This window comes from Pithys albifrons, chromosome 1 (assembly GCF_047495875.1).
Source record: "Pithys albifrons albifrons isolate INPA30051 chromosome 1, PitAlb_v1, whole genome shotgun sequence".
Taxonomy (NCBI): domain Eukaryota; kingdom Metazoa; phylum Chordata; class Aves; order Passeriformes; family Thamnophilidae; genus Pithys; species Pithys albifrons.
In genome coordinates, this window is record NC_092458.1 from 64,929,226 (window position 1) to 64,954,940 (window position 25,715).

General features: G+C 36.5%; 1 protein-coding gene across 6 annotated transcripts in view; it reads right to left on the reverse strand.

Moving 5' to 3' along the window:
- FRY (FRY microtubule binding protein) overlaps positions 1-25,715 on the reverse strand; it is a 251,531-nt gene that overhangs the window by 81,319 nt on the left and 144,497 nt on the right. For all 6 annotated transcript variants that reach the window (XM_071553058.1, XM_071553050.1, XM_071553032.1 and 3 more), the window contains 15 exons: positions 24,885-25,024; positions 22,904-22,994; positions 22,419-22,498; positions 22,226-22,306; positions 20,481-20,649; positions 18,031-18,123; positions 17,839-17,937; positions 15,278-15,379; positions 10,941-11,044; positions 10,419-10,527; positions 9,419-9,505; positions 7,496-7,667; positions 6,347-6,479; positions 4,322-4,429; positions 636-891 (listed from right to left, as the gene is read on the reverse strand). In XM_071553058.1, coding sequence (XP_071409159.1) covers positions 636-891; positions 4,322-4,429; positions 6,347-6,479; positions 7,496-7,667; positions 9,419-9,505; positions 10,419-10,527; positions 10,941-11,044; positions 15,278-15,379; positions 17,839-17,937; positions 18,031-18,123; positions 20,481-20,649; positions 22,226-22,306; positions 22,419-22,498; positions 22,904-22,994; positions 24,885-25,024 — 1,824 coding nt within the window. The remainder of the gene's footprint in view (positions 1-635; positions 892-4,321; positions 4,430-6,346; positions 6,480-7,495; positions 7,668-9,418; positions 9,506-10,418; positions 10,528-10,940; positions 11,045-15,277; positions 15,380-17,838; positions 17,938-18,030; positions 18,124-20,480; positions 20,650-22,225; positions 22,307-22,418; positions 22,499-22,903; positions 22,995-24,884; positions 25,025-25,715) is intronic.

Here is a 25,715-nt window from a genome sequence, read left to right on the forward strand (position 1 = left end):
CCTGTTATTACCTATTAATTATTGGTCCTCTGTGATATAAAGCAGACATCATGCTTGCCCAAAGGAACATGTTTACAATATCATTAGTTTAGGAGACATGAAGCCTAGAAATCATTTCTCATTATGAAAATATCTGTGGGACAGTGCAGATGGGAGGAGCAGGAGAAAAGCTGTTCAGTTCCCAGGAATGTTTGTAACACATGGAGAGAGCAGGCTATTGTAACAATCATGTTCTTTGATGTTTCTGAAACAACCAAATGAAATAGCTAAGGGAAAAGAAGATCTGTTTCACTCTTCACAGCATTCCCACTAGCATTATCAATCTGTTTCAGTCCTGGGAAAAAGCCCTTCTGCCATATCTGAATACACATATTTCACTTCATGTGCTTTTGCTGATGTGCATATTTAGTTTGACATGCATTCTCTAATGTTGCTCAACAACAACATCTGCTGTATTACACAAGGATGTAGCTGTCCTCAAAAGACACATGAACTAATTACCTAAAAAAATTTTACATAATGAATTCTTCTCAGGTGAGTAAATACAAAACACACAAACCACAGCAATATCAGGGAGTATAATTTCTGCCTTCAATTAGTATAAATGTTTGGACACAGATCTCTTGATTTCATACCTCTCCAGATCTGGTTTTTGCCTGTTCAGAAGCTTTTCCTGGAGTGTGTATTACAAGCTTCCACTGTGTAAGCAACTGTAGCAGCAACTTCAGTGAAGTATCAAGAAGGGTATGATGCATATCATTCACTTCACGTAGCAGAAAATTAGTGAAACCGAAGAGTACATCCTCCCGCCAGTCAACAAAGTCAACAAGGAGACCCTGAAGAGAATTCTGTGCAATGTGTCGAAGTTCATCATCCATATGGATTGACAGCCTGTAAGTCAAAGTAAACATCAGGTAAAAAAAAAAATCTAAGGAGTATTTACTGTTGCAGGAAGCATATGTTTCTCAGCAACATAACACTGATGGAAGACTCCCACTGACAATGATGGTATCATAGTTTCATTATTACTGCCCACAATTAACATCCTGGACCTGTTTTTATATTGTAATTCTTGCTATAACAGCACCTGAAGATATTCAAGGATCCAAAAGAAGTGTGTTCCACTCCTAAAATATAGCATCTGTAAAGTACAGAATTTGGCTATTTTGCTGTCTCCTCAAACCAAGTATATCTTTTATTTACTCATAAAATAACTCCTATTTAGTTTTGATAACAAAAAAGTTACAAATTAATACATAACTTCACAATGGATATATTTATTTGTTAAATTTAAATATAAAAATGAAAGAATCACAACACCTCAGCTGCCTAACAGTTAAACCAAATCTTTAGCACAGGGGAAAATCAAAATTACTGAAAGTAAATCTTAAAAAAAAAAAAAAAGCATTTGAATTCCAACCCCTCCACTTTATGTTTTAAATAACTTAGGATAAGGAAATGGGAAAAACAGACTCAGGACTTTCCATACTTTTAGAAACACCCCCAGAAAAACCACTGGACACCCCCAAAATCCTTCTGAAAGATGGTGACATTTCTGATCCCATTTTCAAATTTAATCTCGTTCTGTATTTGCATCATGTTGAAGTTCTTTTCAACATAAAAATTCTTTATACTTTCTTCTGACACAGTAATTATAAAATCGCTTCTGTGTTGGTAGTTGGCAGAATAAAGCAAATTTAGATTAGTGTGTTCTGCATTTTTTGGATCATTGCCTTTATGATGTATTTTGTTTTAATTACCCATGAGACTGTAATTTTCTGTAGTGTGTTACAACTCATTTTAGAAGTATTTTATCTATATTTAATCTACATAGTTGAAAAGGAGGACTCATTATAATGAAAGGGACAGAAAGCTAGGAGAAAAAACCAAAATAGCAAATGGAATGGAACCAAATTCCATTCAGTGGGAAGTGTATGATGAGATGTGGTTCACAAAAAATTTGGTTCATTATAGTTGCCTAATTTGAAGGCAGGGGACATTTCATTTAAGTGAAAGGAAAACAACTGCCACGAAACTTCACCCCCAGCGAATATGACTCCAAAAATAACTGTTCTGCTTTAATAACCATGAGACTTTCTATATAAATTTAGAAACACAGTATTTTGTTGTGCTAAGAAAGGATCATTTTTGTGTCCTCTTTACAATGACAAACCCAGAAAAACAAGCAAAACCTTTTGAGACTGCAAGTAAGTCATCCATGAAATGACTTCCACAATAATACACAAAGTAATAACAGAAAAGGGGATACAAAAGACATATATCTCCTAAACCCAAGTTACTGCCCAATGGCATTATCTAATGAGATGAAATTAAAATTGAGTATAAGAATGTCTCTCTGCATTACCACTATACGACAGGCAGATGAGGAAGCAAGTGCAAATTTGTTTGTTTGCACTTGAGTCAGTTAAATTTAAGACCTACTTGGGAGTTTGTAATGAATGGTTGCAGTGGGCAGTGAAAGGGCAAAAGGTACAGTATGTACTTGACATCTGCTCTACGATTTGCAATCTGAGTACAGCTGTTCTGGAAGAAAGTCTAGTTGCTTACATACAGACCCCTACTGGAAACTGCCAAAAGACACATCTGTTATAAGGATGAAACAAACCAAATTATGAATAGAAGAGTCAAGTAACCCAAGGATATTACTTTATCTTTGGTGAAAAGAAAATATTTAACAGCTTTCCATCCCAACAACACTTTCCCACCGGCAGAGTAGCTACCAAGGTTCTCGTGAAAAATAGGTAGGAATTGAAACCTTACCCCTTTTAAGTTTTTTATGCCTGTATTAAGTTCAGTCTCTGACCCAGAAAAGACACAATATTGTAATGCAGTGTTCTCTAGAACAGCAAAGACTTACCTCCTGGCCCTACTTTTTCACATCTAGGAGAAGCAGTCAGTATGGGCTCAAATAAACACATGACAGTATGCAGAATGCAAAAGCAGCTCTGGTGCTGGGGCATTCTTGTGATTACATTAAGATTAGGCCAGGTAGTAATTTCTTAAACAGTTTATAACTTTCTTCTCTGAAGGTATGTTTTTCGAGACAGTTTTCAGTTCATGCTATCCCAGGCTAAACAGACCTTATTTTTTCAACCATTGATGTTTTTTCCCTGTGTTCTCTGGTCAGTCTCTTCTTCAATTACAATGCTCCAGCTTGGACATTGTTCTCCAAATCAGGCACCCTTCATACTGAATAGACCAGAAGAACTTTTTCAAAAATCTTTTAGACTTATTCCTATTTATGCACATGAATGAGATTTGTCTTTTCATAGCAACATCACTTCTTTGTTCAGTTTTTATCCTGCTTGGCAATATTGAGACCCTACCCAGTTATTTGAGCACCACTCTATGTGTCTCCTGAATCAATAACTGGTTTTTAATCACTTTCCAATCTATTATGTACCTACTTATTTTACCTAAATTGTGTTTCCCTTGCTTATACTTAAGAATCTGCTTTAAAACAGTATCAATGCCTCAGAGATGGTGTAGCATGAGTACATGTATGAGAGCAGAGCAGATTCCCAAAGGTCCCCTTGTTGGGGAAAGGCTGAGTGCGAAATTGCTTCCGAAGCTGCTCTAGAGATGCTTTCCTCAGCTACTCTTGGTGTCTCACCTCATCTCACAGTCAGGGTTAGATAACTCAGACAACTTACTGCTTGCATTGTCTCACCATGACAATCACCCAAGAAATGCTTAGAATCATGGCTGACCTTTTCTGCATGAAGTTTGATGACAGAATAAAGATAGACCATTGGTTATATTGACAGCTGTTAGACTTCAGCGGGGGAGCACTGTTCAATAACAAAAGCCACACTGGACTCCAAACTTTCTTAAGAGTAATGACAGGTCAGACATGGACAATTCCCTAAGATTGAAGAGCTGTGACCTGAAAAGGTATGTGCTTTCTACCAGCTCAGTTAAGGCTACAAATAAGGATAGAATATTGGATTAAAGGAAAACATGTCCACTGCGTAGAAAAGACATTCTCTCCTGTTAATCAGAATGCTGTAATGGTTAGAAGAAGCTAATGAACTGACATAATGAAGAATACTGAATATTATGTAACCTACATACTGATGGAAAAGAGTTCTGGATGACATACTGACCCTTTTATGAAATTAGGAGTCCATAATATAAACACAAAAGCTATAAAAAGATGCTAGGACTTCTACATCTTATTCATTAATGCTTTTATGCTTTACAAGCATATGGTTTTGTCTAAGAAACAGTTTACACATTCTGTGGCTCAGTTTGTCATACTGTTCCCCTTGGGCAGTCATTTAATGCTTGAACAGCTCACCTTGCCAGCAAGTCAATCAACTCAAGTTTTGACATTCCATCAGGAAGCAATCGAGGAATAGCAGCAACGCATGTTCTGAACAGATCGATTTTTGGTTTTCTTTCACCACTGAAAAATTAAAACAGAATTTTGATTAAGCTTGAGAAGGAACTGTGTTACATGATCATTTTCCAGTTTTCTTTCTGACAGAAACCGGCAGATATATAAAAAATGGAGTATAATGTAGGAGGTATAATTCATCCATCAACATCACCATTTATATGATGCAAGCATTGGATCAGGCAATGAGGAGAGTTGGGGTGTTCTCCATCACACTGTAGCTACATTGCACCAGTTGTATAAAGCAAACACCAGATATGTAACAAGTTCAATAACGTGGCTGAAGATTCAGACAGTTGCCCCCAGCAGGGCACAGAATGATGGAAAACCATCACAGTACATTATTACATTGAAAAAAAGTACATAATTTAGAGGTCAGTATGGTCAGAGAGTTTCTCTTGATCGCTGCCAGAGATAGCAGCCCTTTGGCAACCCTTATCAGCTAAAACATGTTTTAGCTGCCCCAAGGCTGTTCCAGTCTGTGGAAGGTTCAACTGCTCCCCAGCAGCCTGGGAAAGTCATTGAGTCTAAAGTTCAGCATGAACCAAACTCTAGGTTGGAAGTCTGTAAGTCTGCTACCAGTAGCTCAAGTTTCAGCTGATTATTTTCAAAACAGGTGAAGTTGTTTTCTGACTTGTTTCCAACATTTTTTGGTAAATATGCAGATTAAGTAGGCCCTTCAGATAGACCCCAAAAGGTGGATTTTTTATTTGCTCCTTTTATCTCAATGATCTATTGTTTGATGATTGAGTGTAGAGGAAATTACCAAAGCGTTACAGCATTTCAAACTGTGCAGTCTTTCCCACAACAATATTAACTATTAGCCTGCAATATTCTTTAGAGGAATCAAAAACCAGCAAGGAGTTATTTAGGGACTGTACTATAAACATGCAGAGAAAGACTGTTCATCTTTTAATATGCTTCCGATAGAACTAGAAAAGAATGAGGGGGAAAATAAGTCTAAAATAAGATTTATGGAGTAACACTGACCATTCAATGAAATATTTGGCACAGAAAAGGCACTAACTGATGTTAGACTTACTTAAAGATTAAAGACAGTTTTTTAGTGAATATGATTCTGTCTCTTAACACCCTATATACTTATCAGCTTGGATATATATTATACTAATAAAATGTCGATATTGTTGTAATCATCTGTCTTAAATTGTACAGTTAGAGAAATTATTTTCATAATGTACTATCTCTGTCTCACTGTATCTACATTCCAACTACTATGTCCACTGTTCTAAAAGGAAAGATATGCAAGGTCTCCTTACAGTTGAGATCTCTACAATCTGTGCTCTGTATGTGTTAAATGATGTCTCTGTGTCTCCAACCAGTACTAGATGTCCACCTCACTAGAACTCTCTCAAGGAAACATCCCTCATTAATAATTTAGGTAAGAGTGTAAAATGCTGCTGTTCAACACGGCTTGAAATGTACTGGGTTGATTCCAATGGGGTACTGCTTAAATCCGAGTCTTCTCACAGAATTACTTGGGTTTTTAATTAAGATTTGATTTTGATTACCGGCATGAATAGTAATGGGAATTTTGAAAGATGATTATTAACAGGGATTTACAGAATTTTTTGCATTCATTTTGAAATTCAATGATGCAAATATACCCTGAGACAGTGTTCTGAAGCATAGGTTGCCAGGTTTTCCACTTGAGCTTTCAGCTTCTACCATCTGAATATCCACAGGATTCACACATTATTTTACCTACATCAAAAACATCTGTTCAATTCCAAACACTGCAATAGGAAAAGAATCACAACCAACTTGTCATAAACAGTTTTTTGAAGTATATACTAAGCTAAATGTTCCAGTTTTTTGCTGTTCCTCTGATGACTCATACTAGACAGAGAAAAAGTTCCAAAATTACATCTCAGTATGCTATAGGATTTACTGTTCCTTAGCACTCACGTAATCATGTCTTCAGGTTCTTTGTTAAGCATCTGTATGTTGGTCAGCATCATGCAGCGACCCACTTCCTTGTCAAGGTGTCTCAGTATGTTGTCCACAGCTTTCCTTACTTGAGAATAATATAATGACATACCTGCAATAATACGCAGTTTTGTGTAATTTGGGATATTCATAGATACAAGTATTTTGAAAAACAAAGCTGCTTACTTATGCCGTGCTGCATAAAGTAAGATAAATGTTTTCCTCATGAGATAGCATATTCCATTAGGAATGATATCCTGATTCACACAGAATATGTTGCCTGCTCCAAAAGGAACGCTTATATATTATACATGGGAAACTAGAATATTGTATCACAAACTAACAAAGAAATAGCTAATACAATATAAGAATTTTCTAGTGCAGACATTTGTTATCAAACACTATGTTGTACATTTCAACAGCAGTGGGTCTCACATTGCTTACTTTCTTGGTATTACTGCAGTGATCTAGCACAGTACAACACAGATCATTGTCACTGGTGTAGACTTTGGGGACTTAAGGAAGAATGAAGTTGAGCAGCCAAATTTTGCTTTTTGTCAGTGAAATCAGGTCATGATACAGAGGCTCTTCTGCAGCACAGGGTTCCCTCTCTCCATTGCCTACGAGGGAAGCCCAAGGTAACAGTGCTATTAACTTGGGCACTTTGGTACAATTTTATTTTACATTGAAAAGTTTAGGCATTTTGAAAGTTTCACTTGGTGTGAGATACTGCAACTAAAATGAGGATATCAAGGGAATCTTTGATGGTTTTCAAAGCTGGTACATTTTGTGACCATAGGCACTGTTTCTAACAGGATGAATATCCATGAATAAACACAGCTATTCAGCACTGAAAGAAGCTAATTCTTAACTATTTGTGTACTTAAACCAGAACACGGGGTTGCTCCCACTTGTGGAGCATGACTGAGGACTTTTCATAAAAACCTAAGAAAAGCAGTATTTGTCAAACTAAACCATACATTTCATTAGAATGCACAACAAAATAAATGTTTAAAATAAAGAAATCAATTGAATACTTCGCAATAATAAACTATTCGGCTCAAATGTGGAAGACTTTTTCATACCCACTCTCATCCAAGTTTCTGTATTGTCCATTCTCTTACTAACCTATCATTTTAGCTTCCTCCTCTGTGAGAGTTTTGCTCAAATACGTTTTCTTCACTCTGAGAGTGTTTCCAGAGGGAAGGACAGCTCCAGTCACTGGCATTGGAGGTTCACCATCTTTTTGCTGCAAGCTATCAGCAATTACCAAGAAAGCTCTCAGACCAATATTCATTCTCTGTAAAGTTCAGAAGATTGGTGAGTACCATAATCAAATAATTATATTCTCCTCATATTCTTCATTCACTTTGAAATATTGAGTATGCACATGCCAGTATTTTTTTTCTTTATCTTTACTTCATTAGCTACTATGATACAAGTAACAAAAAATGCCCATGAAATAAATAGCACATTCACATTTCCACTCTGAGCAGTGCTCTCCTCTCTCAGTATTTTCTTTAGTACATTATCATTTATTTTCAGGATATAGCATACGAATATGACCCAGGGTTTAGTAATGCACTGCAAGTAGACCTCCAGTTAAAACACAAACATCCTATACGGTCCATGAAAAAAGATCAGTAATTGTTGTGAAAGGCCGCTGGGTTGATCATACTGAGAGTAAAGTCTGGAATGAGGCTCAGTGCCAAACTACAATGTGAGAACATCAGGAAGATGAGTTTAAATGACCTGAATGCCTTCTGGGAATTCACCAGTGGAAAACTTTCAGGCTTTGCATTGCAATGACAGAAAGACTAGAATGTTTCCAATTTCTCAGGAATGTGTTCCAAAAACTCAGAGGCTGTCCTAGTGACAGTGTCCCAGAGATGTATTTACATAGATCATGGGCTTCTTTTTTGAAGAATGCTAAAATCTACATACATAAAAATGTGGCTCTATAATTTCACTGTTTTCAGATTTACAGTGTTGTTGAGAAACTGTAAAATTTCAGATGCTTCTTCATTAAGAAGCTAAGGACTATGTCCACCCCCCATCAGCTCGACTACATGCAATGCTAATGCACAACATCCTCTGCAGAACCTTCTTTAGTCAATGGTGCAGGTGTCTGACCCAGTGTGTGGTGGGTACTACCTGCTCAAAAATTCAGTTTCATTATTCTTTCTGCTGAAAGATGAAAGCTCTGCTCACAGTAAAGCTTGCCTTTCACTTTTGCTGCTTTGGACAGTAAAAACTTTAATCTACTTTTCCACATTTTTGCATCAAATATAATTTTGGAAAGGTAACTCTTTTAACATCTTAGTGAATAGATATGACGGTTTAATGCTTCAAAAGTACTGTGGACATGGTTTTTGTGATGATCACAAATTATTTTTATTTTTTGTGTGTTTATTCTTAATATTCCATTGAAAATTTTTTCAAAATTGTAAGTAAATGCATTATTTTTAAAAAGAGTTTTTCATTCTTTTCCTGTTTATTTATATCTTGATTTTCTGAAAGTTAGGAAGGCAACTCATGACACCAACACCAGCAAAGCTTTGCTGGTCAGAGTCATAAAACTTTATTAGAATATTTTTTTTTGTCATCTTCAATTTTTATTGCATCATGTACTCTTTTCCAGTCAAGTTGTTTTGAAAAACATTGAAATTGTTACAGAAAAATTACTGTTATATTAAAATAGTTTAAGGCATTTCAGGTAACAACAACAGAGTGATAAGGACATCAATAGTTTTGTTTTGTTTTTTTATTGACTGATTGATTGATTGATTTATTGATTTATTGATTTATTTATTCCTTTGTGTTTTACACACTTGCACTACTTCACATTTGATATTCTTCACTAAGAAAACATGAGATGTGACGTTTTACAGGTTGAAGTCCACAGATGTATTTTACCAATACATAAAATTCAAGACTTGGCCTGAAAACTGGAAAAAGGTGAAAGCATGCTTGGAATGAAACCAGGAAGCACATGGAGCACAATACAATACACACTAACTCAAAAAAAAAAAAAGCAGATGTACATCATACCTCAGGGTTGAGACTGAAAGCTTTTGCTGGTTTTCCAACACAAAGGAAGTCGAAGATAATTTCTTTCATTGCAAAATCTAAACGCTCCTAAAACAGTAAAAATACTGTAAATCATTAAGCTGCCCACTTCTGCTACTTATTTTCTTTAAGGTAAAGTATGCTGAAAACCAGTTTAATCAGGATTTATTTAAATATATGGAAACACATATTATCAGAGGTATGTAGAACATATTATCAGATCTAAGCTTTTAACATGGCTTTATGTTGACAAAATCAAAAATTTATAGCATTTAAATAGAAAATGATCCATTTTGGAAATAAAGCTTTTAATTATTTCATTTAAACGGCTGTAATTATGGTACTAACATAGCATTTTACATAAAAGGAGCTTGTTCACAGATGGCACACTTCAGGGAAGACTTTAAGCATCTATTTGATTCATTCCTATTCAGATAGTTTAAGTATGTGCTTACGTGCTTTGCTCAACAGGAATGTTTTCTGAATTTAAGTCATAAAAGAGGCGAAACTTCCAGCACTGCAGGTTAGTTTATTTTAGCAATTCCCATTTGAAGTGATGAAAACTAAAGTATCAGCTACATGCTGAACTTTGTCTGACTTACTGCTTGGAAACCAGTGCAATTTCCTGTCCTACAGTAGGGATAATTTGGTACCAAGACAAAACGTGGCTTAGTATTTTGAACTTTATTGACAGTCACAGCCTGTCAACGAATGCATTTTCTGACTTGCTGCAAATTAAAAAAACTGACAAAAATTACATTTGAGTTGAAGAGAACACATTTTTATCTATTTTAAGTGGAACTTGTTGTTCAAAAGAAGTTTGCCCCAGCTCAGTCTATAATTTCATCATTGCCTAGGTGGAAGATACTGACAATGGAGTTGCAAAAAATCCAGTCATTGGAAGTTTACTTATCTGTTAATTTGTTATTGGGAAAATGAGTTGTTCATTATATGGAAAGATATATACATGTTTGTCCCATACCTGTGCAATAAACTGTATTATCTTCACAAAGATGTTTAGAGGCATATCTCTTGGCACAACACCACGGGACCCTTTTGGGAAAAGTGTTGTGACAATAGTAATAAGTCGACTGCAAAAGAAAAAAAATTAGACATTTCTGGACCTTAAAGACTTTCACTTACCTTGACACTCCATTTAGAAAGACCAGAAAGTATTTCCTTTGAAATGAAAATATAATGGGGTATCTAGTTCTGATCCTTTGCTACACAAGTAACAAGAAACAAGTCAATGGGCACTACAAATATATTTTTAACTTTTCCCAGGCAAAGAGTGATTTTTAGTTTCTCTAAAAGCAGAAATACTTTATACAGTAATTTTAATAGGTGGCAGAATAACTGACAGTGACAGTATTTTGTTGTGTTGAGTTTCTTCTTTCACAACAGGAATAGGTTCAATTCAAAGGAATTCAGAAGAACTAAAAAAATCTCTTCACTGGCAACATCCACTCTAGAAGAGCCTTTCATTACAAATAAAGCATTTTACCTTTGGGTAGCTGTGTTGCTTTCACATTTAATTCTGATCATGTAAACCCACAGTAGTCTGTACAGAGATTCCAGTGCAACTCGAGCCATTTTTGGGTCCTTATTCTAGGGAAATATATAATGTAAGAATAAACTTCAGGAACAAATTAGAAATGAAGTCCTGCAGTTAGCAGATGTCAAAGTTCAGAGTTTTGATAATGAAACCACAAAAAAGGATACTGCCTCACAGCTGCTCAGTGTTCCATTCCTGTAGCTGCAGGACACTTACGCACCTGACCTACTTCTCCCCTTATTACATAAGTTGTTGAAAAACTCAAGTATCAAGTTAGTTACATTCGACCCATGCTGCAATTTAAAATCTCAGTTTGAAAACCACCTCAATTCAATTCTGAAACCCTCATACTCAGCAGATTTCATCAATTTAAAAGCTGTGGCACTGTGGGGGAGACTTGGTATGGAAAACACAGCAGATAAAGAAATGTGCATACATATTCAAAAGTGAAAAAAGGACAAAAGTCTGTGGATGTTTAGGCTGGCCCAATTAACATGGCATCTGGGATCAGCTGGATTGAATTGGATTATCTGTCTGGATTGCTGTTTATTTTTGGAAACTTTTGAACTAGTACACTTGTCTTTGGTTCTCCTCAGTCATATGCAGTTTTCTGTTTCTATGGCAGTTTTAAGGGCTTTCTGAGTAGGTACAAGTATGTGCGGTCCAATCAGATGGTCCCCAGCATGCTGGGCTATCTGCTGGGTTAAACTTTGAAGGAGTCCAGTACACTTTGACACGAGATAAGATTTGCCTGGCCCAATGCAAATCTCAGTGGTAAAGGTCTGAGACATTGTCTGCAGATGAATGTTCAGTCACAGATCAAAGAACCCCGCAACCAATGCCATCAGTATTTGTCAATGAGTACTGGTCTGGGTCCTCCAAATTGACAGAAGGCAATTTGTCAGTGATATGGGAGATAACTTCAACTTTCAACCTGGCATCTGCCACAAACTTGCGAATAAAAACACTGTCCTTGGGTTGCATTTTCCATTTAACTCCTTGACAATGTATTTTTTGCAATAAAGCTTTAATAGACAGAAACCGGAATATTATTTTTGTTTATGACAGCTGAAAACAATGGCTGTCACACATGATTAGAGCAAGTAGTAAAAGGAATGCCAAAGTTTACTCAATCTTTGCAGAATTTAAAATCATAACATTTGTTACAATCAGTTTGTTTATTAACCTATTTACTGTCAATCGTTTTTCATCAGGTATAATCATCAGTCCTTGTAAGTTTCAGACCTAAGAATCTGATTTCTTCAACAGGTGATGAAGCATGTTGATCAAGGTTTATTATTACCCCAATGCTTTCAAGAAAACAGCAGACTGTGCCTGAGAAAAGGTAACAAGAGGCTGTGTAGCAGAGGAGGAAGTTATCTGTTAGTCAACATTCAAATATTCCAGTGATGAGATAGTTCAGCTGTGAAGGCAATTGAGAAGAGATGGAAGAGAAAAGGGCTGAGACCAATATTGTTGGGAGTTTTCCAAAAACAGTAAACCAGTTTTCTATCAGAAACAGAAAGTGGTGTAACAGAAGCAGAATTAAGAGGAATAATAAAAAGTCTGAGAAACATCCACGGAAATCATGGGCATGTCCGTGAGCAAAATTTGCCCCAGTTCATGGTGGTACTTTGGAAATTCCCAGTGCTTTGGAAAGCACACAGAGTGTCACCCTTTGGAAAACTAAGTGAAGTCCACCACCAATTCAGCCTCTTTAATATTTCAAGGTTTTTGTCAACAAGAAAAACCTAGCCAGTAATCCTATTAGAACAAGGAGTATTTGACCTAATATATCTGACATCTTCACTTTCAAACAGGACCTACTGGCACTGGATGTGGTTCCTTTACCACTGCTGGCAGTGCCAAACTCACTGCTGGTGCCAAAGAATTTGTCAAAGTTGATGTAGGAATTTGAACACAGGAGCAGTTGGCGACTGAGCTCTGCCAGGATCTGCTCTGTTTCTTGACTGGTAAGTGTTGCTGGCTTTTGATGGCTGTTGCTCTTGGTCTTCTAGAAACTTCTTTTTCAATGCCTCTGCCTCTTCTTCTGTGGTTGGTGGAAGAGTAACTGGACTTCCAGGAGTGAAGTCCATTTTCTTCAATTCCTTCACTTCTGTTTTCCAATAATAGGATGTTAAATCTGGTCCATTCAGACTGAAGGGATACTCTTTTGGTACCCATGGATTTATTCCTGAGATAGGCATTGGTTGACCCATTCTTTGTAAAGTAAGTTCTGCACTCTTGGCTCAAATTATACTCAAGTTTTCTCCTTGTCCCAGGTGGTTTGGAGAAAAGGAACTGTTGCCTTCTAAAGGAAACAGAGAGCTTTGACTCTCTCGTATGGAGAATTCTTGCCTCGCATAGTTTTTTGCAAATAAAGTTTAGCTAAAAATCAACATTCCATTTCAAAACCAGGATACTTATTAACTTTTACACCACTTTCAACAGGATAGTAGAAAATGTCCTTTGGCAGACGTGGCCATGGTCAAGTATTTCCAAGCTCTGGCAGAAATCCCCTTTATTAAATCAAGAGAAAAGTTTGTTTCTGTCAAATCAGAGATTTGCTAGTTTATATTAAAATCAGAAATATAATTAGAATATAAACCTTTTATCTTTCCCAGTGTATGCTTGACCTTATGCTGGGAAAGATACTGTACTCCATGGAGTGTGGAGGCTTTTGCGAAACCTGATGCATTATGTGGTTTGAGGCAACCCACACATCAGGAAGTTCCATTTACTGTGTTGGTGTGCACAACTGTCCTTCTAACAGATGGATTTCTAGCTATTCCTCCATCTGTGTGAGTTCAGCTTGGGTTTTGAGGTGCCACTCCCTCTGGTGAAGCGATTGCCTCAATGGCTGGGGTATCTTTCTCTGTATGGAGAAAGAGTGGCCAAACATTTTCCTAATTTAGCCACGTACTCAGATACCTTACCTTCTCCCCAGACTAAAGATTTTATGTGCCCCCATATTAACCTATGAGCCCTATACACAGAAGTATATAAATTAATTATATGTTGCAAGGCAAATTCCAATTTCATTTTCAATCAGTAAGACAGAAGCAACCTTACTTATATTTTCTGCAATTGTTTCAATAATTTGTCAGGATCTCCCTAATTTTCAGAAAAATCTTCTCAGAAATCTAATAGCTGTAGTTGCCTTTTCTAAAGCTTGTACAACTGCATAAAATGCTGCAAAATTAATTTCAATAACAACACATTTATTTTTTCAATTTCTTTACAAATAAGATTTTAATACATCTTCACCAAAAGTAAGGAATTCAGATACAGGTGGAAAGAAATCTTCAGGCAGACTGACCATTTTGAAGAGCTATTTTAACAGTAGGATCCCTATGAAGGGAGTCAATACAAATTGTTTCATTAAGCCAGAGAGGAAGTACAGCAAGAAAGCAACAGCAATAAAGGATGTAATAGAGACCTTTTCAACAAGATTGGGAATTCAACTTTTGGAAAGCAGATATTTGCCTATGAGCTGAGAAAGTGGCTGCATGTTCTACCTATACTGTTTGCAGAAGCCTCCTAACCACTAGTTCATCAAGTCACACAGTTGAGGAGCTCTTGATCTGAGCCACCCACTTCACTGTGCTTCTTACGTTGCCCTTTTCAGGGAGGCACAGGATCATCCTTTTACATGGATCCACTTTCAGTATGGTATGGGACATGAGTTGTTGCACAAGTAAAACACTTGTAAAAGGAGTAGTGCTAATGATAACTAGCATATGTGTATTGAAGAGTATGTTTTGTACAGGTACCACAGCAGACTGCAGCGGACAGTTAAACTTCAAAGATCTAAAAGATGGCAAAGGAAGAAGAATGGATATGGGGAGGAAACAAAACAGTTTAGAGTTTTTGTAATGCAACTTAACAAAACAGGCAATGGAATCAGTGTAATAAAAGTACCACCATTTTGAAAAAGTAATGACAGGTTCTTCATTTTGAATGCTTTTGTGCAAAAAAGCAAGTCATTATTGGGTCAGTTTTGGTATGTCACTCAGGCTAATAACTTTCATCAGAATTCTTGTTTGCTTCACTGCTGTTTGATTTAGGTCTGGTTTGAGTTACAGAAATAGTAGAACTAGGCCCAAGAATACTTTTTTGTTATTGAAAAAATCTGAACAGCTAAGGAACTTGTACTGCCAGGAATAAAACTATGTATAGAATCAGATAACAGCAACAATTCAGCACATTTACCCGAAAAGGATTTGCAACAGATCAACAGTGCATACTGAAGTTTTAATACAACATTAAAAGTGAAAGATACTAACCTTGAGATTGGATAGGCAGTTGTTGAGGAAAATATGCCATCTGTTTAAAAAGAACTGCTTCTGACTGACACAAAGCAGGCATGTTACCAAAGGATACAAAGCCTAAACAGGAAATGGATATGATAGTGTTATTTGCATGTCTACGCAACATAAAAGTAACTTAATAGAGCTACTGTAAACCTGAAGTGTTAACTCCTTCATTTTGTGCAATACAAGTTACCCACAATTAACACATTGGTAACTAGTACAATTTAAAAGGAACCTTCTCTAAAGCTTTTACAGGTATGTTTTATGGATGAACTAAAAGCAAACAAATGTGTACTTATGGCAGTATAATAAATCCAAAGATAGGGCACAATTGTACAGACTCCCAGGGTTAAGTTCTACCACTTTATTGAGAAATGATTGCATGGGAATAACTAAATTTTATTATAACAACAGGACCCAGAGAGGTTGTCAGATGCCTATTACTCCTCAAAATCTGCAGTCATGTTTACTGAGAGACACGTCAAACACTAATAATTGTGCTAAAATACAGGGATCTACTGGGAGTTACATCTTGTGAGGTGAAAAATAAAAAGAAGCAAAGCAGAACACAGAAGTTCAAATACTGGAACCCAATCTCCTTGTCAACACTTACTTTGACACTCATCTTGTAAATGTTACACTAAAAAAATAAGCTAAAATGCACCTATTTATTTTGAAACTATTTTGCTATTTCAACAAGACTTTAATGGTTTTAGTTGTCATGCTAATATATGCAGTCAGAATTTGAAAGTTATTACTCAAAAATAAGGTAACTTTATCTTTGACACCAACAATTCTCAAAATTAACTCTAAAATTCTAACTTCAGTCACAGTTGACTGTGTTTGACTGACACTTTCAGTCAAAGTATACACTCACCCTAAACCCCAGTTTCTGTTTCTATAATATGTAACATAAATTGTTTATAGCTAGGTGGGCCCTAATTTCTTGAGCAAATGGCAAATGTATGTTAATTTTTATTCTTATAATCTTCACATCCAAAATATATTTGTGAGAGGATAACTGAAATCTTCTCAGAAGACTCTTACCATACAGTTGAGTACTCAGTGCGATCACAGAGTTTAGTAACATCCCAAGAGAGTTACAACCCATTCTAAGGAATACCCCTAGGAGGGAAGAATTTCCTAATTCTCTTCATTCACTCTCAAGAGAACCTCAGTAACCAGCTCATGCAAGATACTTTTAGACAGAAAATGCAGCAAGATGAATGCCCTCATTCTGCCTGTACAGTGAGTGCATCAATTCACAAAACACTGATCTTGGTCCAGGTTCAGACTTTAAAGAGTTTGCTTTCTTCCTGGAAGCCTGGAAATACGCACTGCAGCCATTTCTGTCAACTGTTTGCCTTTCTCCTCCTCCTTCTCCTTGCAATGTTTGTATTTCTAATCACACCCTCACAAGAATCTATTCTGTTTTGTCACTTTTAACTATGTAGCCTCCAGTGTGGTATGTGTAGTCAAGCAATCAAATGCAAAGCCCCAGCTGTGCAATCCTTTCTCCAGCATGCAATATTGACTTTGGCAAGTATGGGCGTCAGTTTGGCAAGTTCTATTTAGTAAAAAAACCTGTACAGCAAAGCTGTACCCTGCTGCAGTTTCAACAATGCTTTACTAACTTGTCACAGTGGAACGGAGCTACCCAAACACAAGCAGGATGAAATTAGAAATCCATCTCAAGTCTCCCAGTAATTCAAACTGGATGAAGACTGTGCTGCAGGGGCTGCTTTGACTCTCCTCTGGTAATGTTCTGACAGGCAGAGCGCTCAAGCACACTCCTACAGTCCTCCCAGCAGATTCACCAGTGCTAGCGGCCAGCACTGGCCGAGAGAACTGGGAACAGGGAAGTCTTTTTGACTTTCCCAAAGAATGAGGGAGGACAAACAACAACTTTCTTCTCTTGAGAGGTCCAAACCTTCAAAATGAATTAGCTAACACCACACTGCTGACGTGCGCCTGACCCAATTGGAGAGACAGACTGCTTAAGGCAGCCAGCATCAAACTGACTCAGATCCTCAATTAATTCAGATCACCTCATGAGTCCAAAAATACACTGCAGTGCCACTGTTCATCTTACAAGAAAAAAAAATGAAATAGGGAGCTGCACAGTAGCCAAGTTAGGGATTTAAAAGGGCATGTGTTATAGATTTTTTCCTTCCTACAATGTATTATTTAAGCCCTGTGAAAGAGTTGTTCCCACATGCCTCATTTGTTCTCGCTTGACAAGAAGTGAACTCTATTCTTCCTCCTCTTCTCCTAATGTTTACACATAATAAGTAAACCTGACCATTTAATAATCATAGAAGCTGAAAACACCTCTTTGATCCAGACTAATTTAGATCAAATTCTGAATAAAATAAATACGGTAATTTTCTGTGAGAACACCAACAATAACCTTCCCTGCAATTAGAAGTGTACTGGTTATAGCCAAATGCAGAAAGTTTTGCAATTTCCCAAGAGCTTTGCTCAGAAATATTTATGATGAAGAATTTTAACCTCTGCTACTTGGAGTTACTAACCAGTGAGTGCTTCTTTCGTGATGAAAGTTCAAGCGTTGTATCATACAGACTTTCAACAAAGTTCCTTAGGCAGGGGACATTCACTTCATTTTTAACAGCCTGAAAGAAAATTTAATGTTAATAAAATGTTATGTAACAAGGTGTTTAATCTAATTTAAAGAAATTATGCAACAACATGAAAAATAAACTCACAGCAGCTACAGGGACAAGAATTTCAACAAACAGTCCGGCCAGTGCATGCTTGATATCTTTGTCTTTAACTTCAAGGAAATAATGGGCACATTCCTAAAACAAAATAAAACAAGAAACAAAAATTGCCTATTGACCAGAATAAAGATCTCTAAACATTTGCTGAATGCATATCAAGTGTCAGTGACTATTTTCATCCTGCAAATCCCACTGAAAACATTTGCCTACTAACTTCTAAATCTGAATTTTGCAGCAAGCACAAAGCAGAACAGAAATCAAGACTAAGGATTTGTTACTCTAATCGAGAAATGCTCCACTGACTCCAGATGTGTCTGTTGGTGTTTTGGGGCTGGAAATGGAGTTGGACTCAGGGGCTGACCTTATGCCTTTCCTGTGTGTATCTTCAAGGAGCAGGACTACCAGGCAACATGGACTGCTTACACAAAGCTTTCAGAGGCCAGAAAAGGAATGTAATTCTCTGGTACAATACTCAAGGCAAGTAACAACCTTACTGCAAATATTTTTGGATAAATTTCATTGCTAGGATTTGTTGCATATTAAGGGTCAATATAGAACTGTGCTATATGAGGGAAGAACCATCACGATTTCCAGCCTGCAACTGGGGATTAAGAGAGAAAGTAAAAATGTACTTTTGTCCTAAACAAGCAACAAACTACTATCCACACAGCTGTGTTGCTCAGGAAGTGAGGGAGGGGAGATAAGCATCCACCCACTTATGTTTTTCTGTACAACTTCTCTGAGGATAACAAATCTTATTGCCCCAGTTACTTCTCTGGGTACCAGGTCCAAACAGCCACTGCCTTTACAAGGAAGGTCCCCACTGACCTTTTTCCTTGCCCATTCATGCAGAGCAGTTTACACTTAAGATAATGCATTTTTTTTATGTGTGCAATCAGGACTATACACTACATGCATGGATTATACACTATCCAGCCTTCCTCAGCTTCTTCTGCACTTTTTGGGGGAAGACAGACTTTTCTGTAGCTCACTCCTGAAATTAGCTTACCCTTTGAAAGTCTCTCTCTACTGTAGCAGTGCTAGTGTAACAGAGCTTTTAGATGAAACACTGCATGTAGATATTCAAACTAATAGACAAACGGCCCAAAGAATCAAAGTGCATTTCACCAAAATGAGTTAAACTGGTTTTCCTACATACACAGTGCATCTTATGATACACAGTAGTATACGTAACAATTAATTTAGTGCTGAGATATTGCAGTAGGGCAAGATAGATATCATTTACATCCAAATTTTCAGTTCAACTATATGGGAGTTTTACCACAGATTTCAGTAGCAGTGATCACTGGAACCCAGCAGTGCTGTGCCACAAAGCTGTGCCACACACTCCTTCACTCATATTAGTCATGTGCACTGAACACACACCACTGTGGCATTTTGCCAGCTCTGGATAACTTACTTTAAGTTAACACATACTAATATGTCTCTGTATAATTAAGAGTAAGGTAAGAAGGAAAATGACCTGTTTGTGTGGTGTTAAATATGTTATTAAATATGGTTTAAAATACATTGCAAAGCTGAAAGATAATGTGCTTCCCGTTCAGGACTTAGATAAATGGCTCAGTGTGTCTGTATGCTTGTGTATCAGCATTCCAATGTCAAATACTTACTTGTGGGCATCTAACATTGATTTTTTTTCTCTATTTACACCATCAATAAGCTGATCTTTACATGGAGGTTTATGTAAAACATGTATTTTACTGGATGAGTGGCTACAAACTACGTAACCACGAGGGTGATCCTGAATTAAAACGGAAAAAGAAAGGTTAAGCTAAACAAACCTGCTGGTGGGAACAGAACCAATTGTACATTACCGGCAAGAATGTTGAAACATGAAATAGTTCCTTGCCTTTTATAAAATGATGTAATCTATTAATTTAAAGCATTCATTATAGCCAAACTATGCTCTGTATTAGTGACTCTCAAACCAGGAGGGTACAGAATGTACCCTTACAGGAAGCAGGGTGAAGGTGTGCTGGAAGGAAATTCCATCCAGCTTTTGCCTCAATTCTTTGCCTCTTTCTCAGTGGTTTTCTCCATGAGAAGTGTTTATCTTTTCTGGCAACTATGTCAGTGCTGGAAGATTCCCTCTGGAGGCAGTGAGCAGCTAGACAGATATAGCTAGGCAGGGACACAGGGCAAGGGACAGCTGTGGGATGGCAGGGTGGAAGGTCTGGGGTTTCTTCTAGCCGAAGGGTGAGAGGTAGGGACTAGAGGTATATGACTGAGGAGAAGCTGGTACGGAATGACACACTCCAGAGACTGGAGCACTGAGGTTCAGAACAAGCAGAAAGGATCTGCACATACATGTATGTGGCAATGACAAATGGAAAATGTGGAGCATTACAGGAAAGATAAAGGTTAGCCCATTCAAAAAGGTCTGGAAACCACAGTTACATCCTTAAGAACTTTACCTGCATAAACTGAAGAGAAGCTTCAAAGTCCTCCACAGGATACATCTTAATGCGAAAGAATTTCATACCCATTATAAGACTGATAATGCTTTGAACTACATATGGGCTTTGTTCTTTATGCCGCAACTCTTTTAACTCTGCCATAAATTTCTTCTTTACAGCAGGAAATCTACGAATTCAGATGGGTTAGTTCCAAAAAGTGCAAAATAAATACTTGAAATGCATTGTAAGGAATATAAATTGGAAAAAACCTATAGAAGATTAAACTTTGGTTATAAAACACCATTTCACTCAGTATGGGAATAGATTTCTTTTTCACTTCTAATAAATGCATAAAATCAAGCATACAGCCCAATCTTAGTCCCTTTAGATAACAACACCTTTCAAATTATTTTATTACCATGCACCTCTAAAACATAAGATCTAGTAATATCATTAAAATAATCCCCTCACATATTTTTCAAAAATCCATGATAGAAAATTTTCTTGCAAGCACATGCAATGCTTTCAAAAGAAAATGTTTAAATTATGACCATGAAAATATTCAGACAGGCAATTTCTCCCTTCGGTATTTTTATTTAACAGCCATTACAGTAACGTTCAGCATTAATAACTACAACAACTTGAGATGGAGGACTCCTGGGATAAATTTTTATCTCCCCCATGAATCCATTGGAAGTGTCTTTTGAGATGCATTGTCCATAAAAATAAAATACAGAAAGATCACCCAAGAGGACCTCCTGTCCTTTTTGAGACAAAATGAAAAGAATGTAATTTTTATGGGCAGGTGTAGCATGTAGAAACCTTTTGTTATCACCTTCGACAGGCAACAGAAGTGAATTGAAAGAAACAAGTTGGTGGGAAGAAGTCCTTTAGTGGCAGAAACATCTTACTAAGGTCCTTCAGAACTGGAGAAGAAATGCCGCACTTATGGAAAACATGCATATTTTGACAGTCAAACTGCAGCTTTGAATCCAGATGCCACTTCTCCTTTCACATTTCACCCAGACAGTTTAGAAGCCCAGGTGAAGGCTTAGCTGAAGTTACATGATTTCCAGAAACTCAGACTGTTTTGGCTACATCAAGCTAAGTTGACTGGTTTTGTAGAGCAGACTCACTCCCAGCAACACCAAAAGTCAGGAGACAGGTATCAATACGTTGGGGCACTAAATTTCACCCTTTGTTTAGTTTGTGGTGAGGCGTATGATGAGATGTTTTATTGGGTACATGAGTTTCTCAATTTGTCTGTTTCCAGATCCAAAATTTAAGATCTCACCCACAAAATGGTTTATGTCACCTGCTCTGAGAAGGATGAAGGGTTTAGAAGCAGTTACATTAAGTTCTGAGCCAAAATAATGGCAGAGCAACTTAGAGTTGTTGCTATGTGAGAGGATAGCCATTCATAGGTTTGCCCAGCTAAAGAAAAAACAGTATATAGAAAAAAATTTATTAAAATAGCCTCATGAGACCTTTGGGCTTTCCACAGATGTCATTGCTGAGATAAGAAAAATAATGCTGCTTCAGTCAAATTGAATTTATTCAGTATCACTGGACTAGATGCAGGAAGCCTGTGATTCCCTAGAGGTCTGTGCTCTAGAACACCTGGATGAATAGAGGGCCAGTGAACTGAAATGACTTACTCATAGAGTACTTTTAAAGAAAGTGAGAAAATTAGAATATTCACATGCTAAACAAGGAGAACTTGTCAGATTAATGGGGGAAGTAAGATATTTCATTTTGCTTACTTTGCTTGAGCTAGAACACCTATTACTTCTGCATACAAATCTGCAACAATGTGCATATTTCCAGTGTTAGGACCAAGGTACCTAGTAAGAGACAAAAAAGAATTCTCAGCTGAGAAAGCATACTGTTTAAACCACAACCATTAAAAAAATAAGCTTTTTTCTCATAGAATTTTTGTATGAAAAAGAGCCTTACCCTTCTTTGTACTTAAAGTGCTTGAAAGCCAAATTAATGACATCATTCACCAAACTGTCTATTACAGGATGAAGTGGAATCTGAAAACAAAAAATAAAAAACACAACAAGTACATGTATGTTACACTTCAGGTTGAACACTTTAGTGCTAATATTACTCATGGGTATCATCCATACAGAAATATGGTATCAGTTGGAACGGTATGTAGCTAACAAAATAGCTGGAATGAGTCAGCCATTTAATGTTTATTTAGTATGGAAGAGAAATACTTTAGCTCCAAAGACAAGGCAAAGTAAAGTTAGTATGAGCACAGAGTACTATGTATTCTACAGGTGCAAGAAAGACAGCAATGAACAAGCATACAGAATGTACTTAATATTTTTAATATACTTTTAAAGAAGCAAATAGAAAGAAGAATCACAAAATTCACTTGCATTGGCAATTTTCATCATTTATTAGTTAGTGCATAATTTAGGAACTCATACCTGTTTCAAAACTTCTATTAATACTAAAGAAAAAATAAAATCAATAGCCAGATCTCTTCTCTCCATTAAATAGTCCCTCTGCTGTTCATCGCTGCAAATCAAACCAAGAAACACAGTATTTCAAAGATGTGTCATAAATCACATTATTTGCCTTCTTCAATTACACAAATACAGATAACAGGGGATCATGTTCTACTTTTCAAACTGCAGTCCAGCATTTCAGAAAGTAACGTACTGTTGTGTTCTTAAAATCTGAGATAAACAGGCCAAATCTAACGTGTTATTGTGACCTTTCAAATGCTTAATCATTATCCATTTCCTCCCTCTTTTTTCTAGTCTAAAATCAACACAAAAAACCTCAAACCAAAACCAAGGAAACCTATGGATTCTGTATTGTAGCAAAAGGTTTTAATCTCAAATTCCTTGTCAATGGCACTGTTTAGACCATTCGTAACTATACTTTGGTGAAAAATGGAATAAATTACTTTGTGCTATCAAATTCATATTTAGACCTGTGATGAATTTTGAAAAATGCCTTAAAAGTACTGACGGGAGAATTCATAACCAAACTACATTCTCTTTCAAAAACTGTTTTGGTGTTAATTTTTTAACTTTGGCAACACTTGTCAAATGTTAAAACACATTCGTTGTGCAGAATAACACAGAGGAACAAAAGTCTTGCAATATAAATACAAAAAAATACCCATTTGGATCACCTGATCAGAGTTTCAAAGCGTACTGAAAAGATAACATGAAATATACAGTAAAATGAAATAAAATTAATAAAATAAATTAAAAATAAAATTAAATGTTAAAGGAACAGTTCTGCATTCCATTTGAGGCATTTAACATTGATTTCAATGGGATTTTTGTGTAAATTCAGCACAGCTCTTACACACATTAAGAGTTTTAGTGATTTCAATTGTACTTATTTATAATAAAACATGCATTTAAGAGTACTACTTGATCAGTGATGAAATACATTATTTGCATTTTTGTTTTCTTGGTTTTGCCTTAACTGGAGAAAGGACTGGTTATACATTCTTTCTGTAACACTACCAGCTGACAGGGTGGACCTGTTTCACTGCTAAAAACTGACTTGAAACTAAATTCTGCGTGAAGATCCTGAAGACATCTATTTATGAGCAAGTTGTCCTGCAACAAGTCAAGAGAAAGAAGCAACTCAAAGCAAGGATTCATCTCATCCAAAAGTAGACATCTAATTGATGAATCATGTCTTCATAGTGCCTACTTCTATTGACATAGAGAGTCTCAAAGATTCTGGTTCAGGTTAATTTCTACCTTGATATCTGAAACCAGCTCCTATTGCCCTCTGTAGTTAGTAGATTATAATGTAATCCTAATGTGAAGAATTGCATATGCATTTCCAAACACCAGGTCTGACAGTGTTGATTTTCCTGCTGCTTCAATAAAGTATGTAAATGTAACTACCAAAATATTCAGAAAAATTGTAATTTTTAAGAATATATTTATAACAAACTACCAGATCTCAAGATAATCAAGACCAGCTTAGTGCCCTGTCACTGAGGAACAACTGATAACTTTATTTTTGTGTGCTTGTTTCTTTTAAGAATTAAGTCAGTGTTGCTAAAAACCCTTTGACTGGTTCTCAAGTTTTTGGATTGAGGATAAGTGTATGTGAAATTTCTATGTCTAAGCAAGTGTCACAAAATTATTGCCTGACCACATAACTATAGAAGACATAGTTTATACAAATCAATATTTAAATGAAATTACAGCATCCAAACCAGAAGTAAGACAATCATAACAGCACTGTTGTGTTTGAACTATCAGGAGCATAACTTTGAGGACACAATTATTACATCTATCAAGAAGCTGAGAGAAGAGTTCCAGGAACAAGCAGAAAAAAGATACAACTTTCAAGTAACTGCACCTCAAAAAAAGTAATTTTTAACTTAAAATTTATCAATTATGTATGTATGCAGATTCGAAATCATACCTTTTGGATTTAGTGCTTGTCCTTGGTCTGTACTCATGAGATTCATCTTCTATGCCATTCTGCCTTTTATACCAATCAAACAAAGTGCGCAGGATAGAGGGTAGACAATATTCTGAAAGTGAGCTCATTGAGCTTATAACCTATTTGGAAAACACAACAAATCAAATGCTGTTCCATTTCCCCCTCATCCTTAAAAAAAAGCACTAACTCCATGGTTAGGTATGTTCTTTCTTGTTTTCATTGAATTTTTGAGAACTACGGTACAAGCAGTGACGTCATATTCTACATTTCCTGTCATTAAAAGACATGCAAATGTGGCACTGAGGAACATGGTTAAGTGGTGGACTTGGCAGTTTTGGATTTGTGTTTTAACTTCATGATGTCAGGGGTCTTTTTCAACCTTAGTGATTCTATGATTGTATGAAACCTAAGCAGAAACACAATAGCGGAGTGTATGTCAATAGTGTCTTTATACTGATGATATTAAAATGCATTAAAATTGTGCAGTACATCTTACTACACACCAGAAAACTATCTAGTACTGCAAGGGAGCTATTTTGATTTGTTATACGATGTTGATTTGAGTTTGAGCATGTTGTAAGAAAAGAAAAAGCAATGAATCAGAGGCACTGTCTTCAAGGGTTGTATCTGACTGCCTGATGCCCCTTCTGAAACTCAGAATGCATTGAGAAACCCCACAAGCTCTGCAACAGTTTTAATCAACTGATCATGCAGATGCATCCATCTTACTATTAGGCTCAAAGACCTGATAACTTAGACTTTTCGTTTATATATAGGAAAATATTTACAGTATCCTGTGTCTTTGTGTGC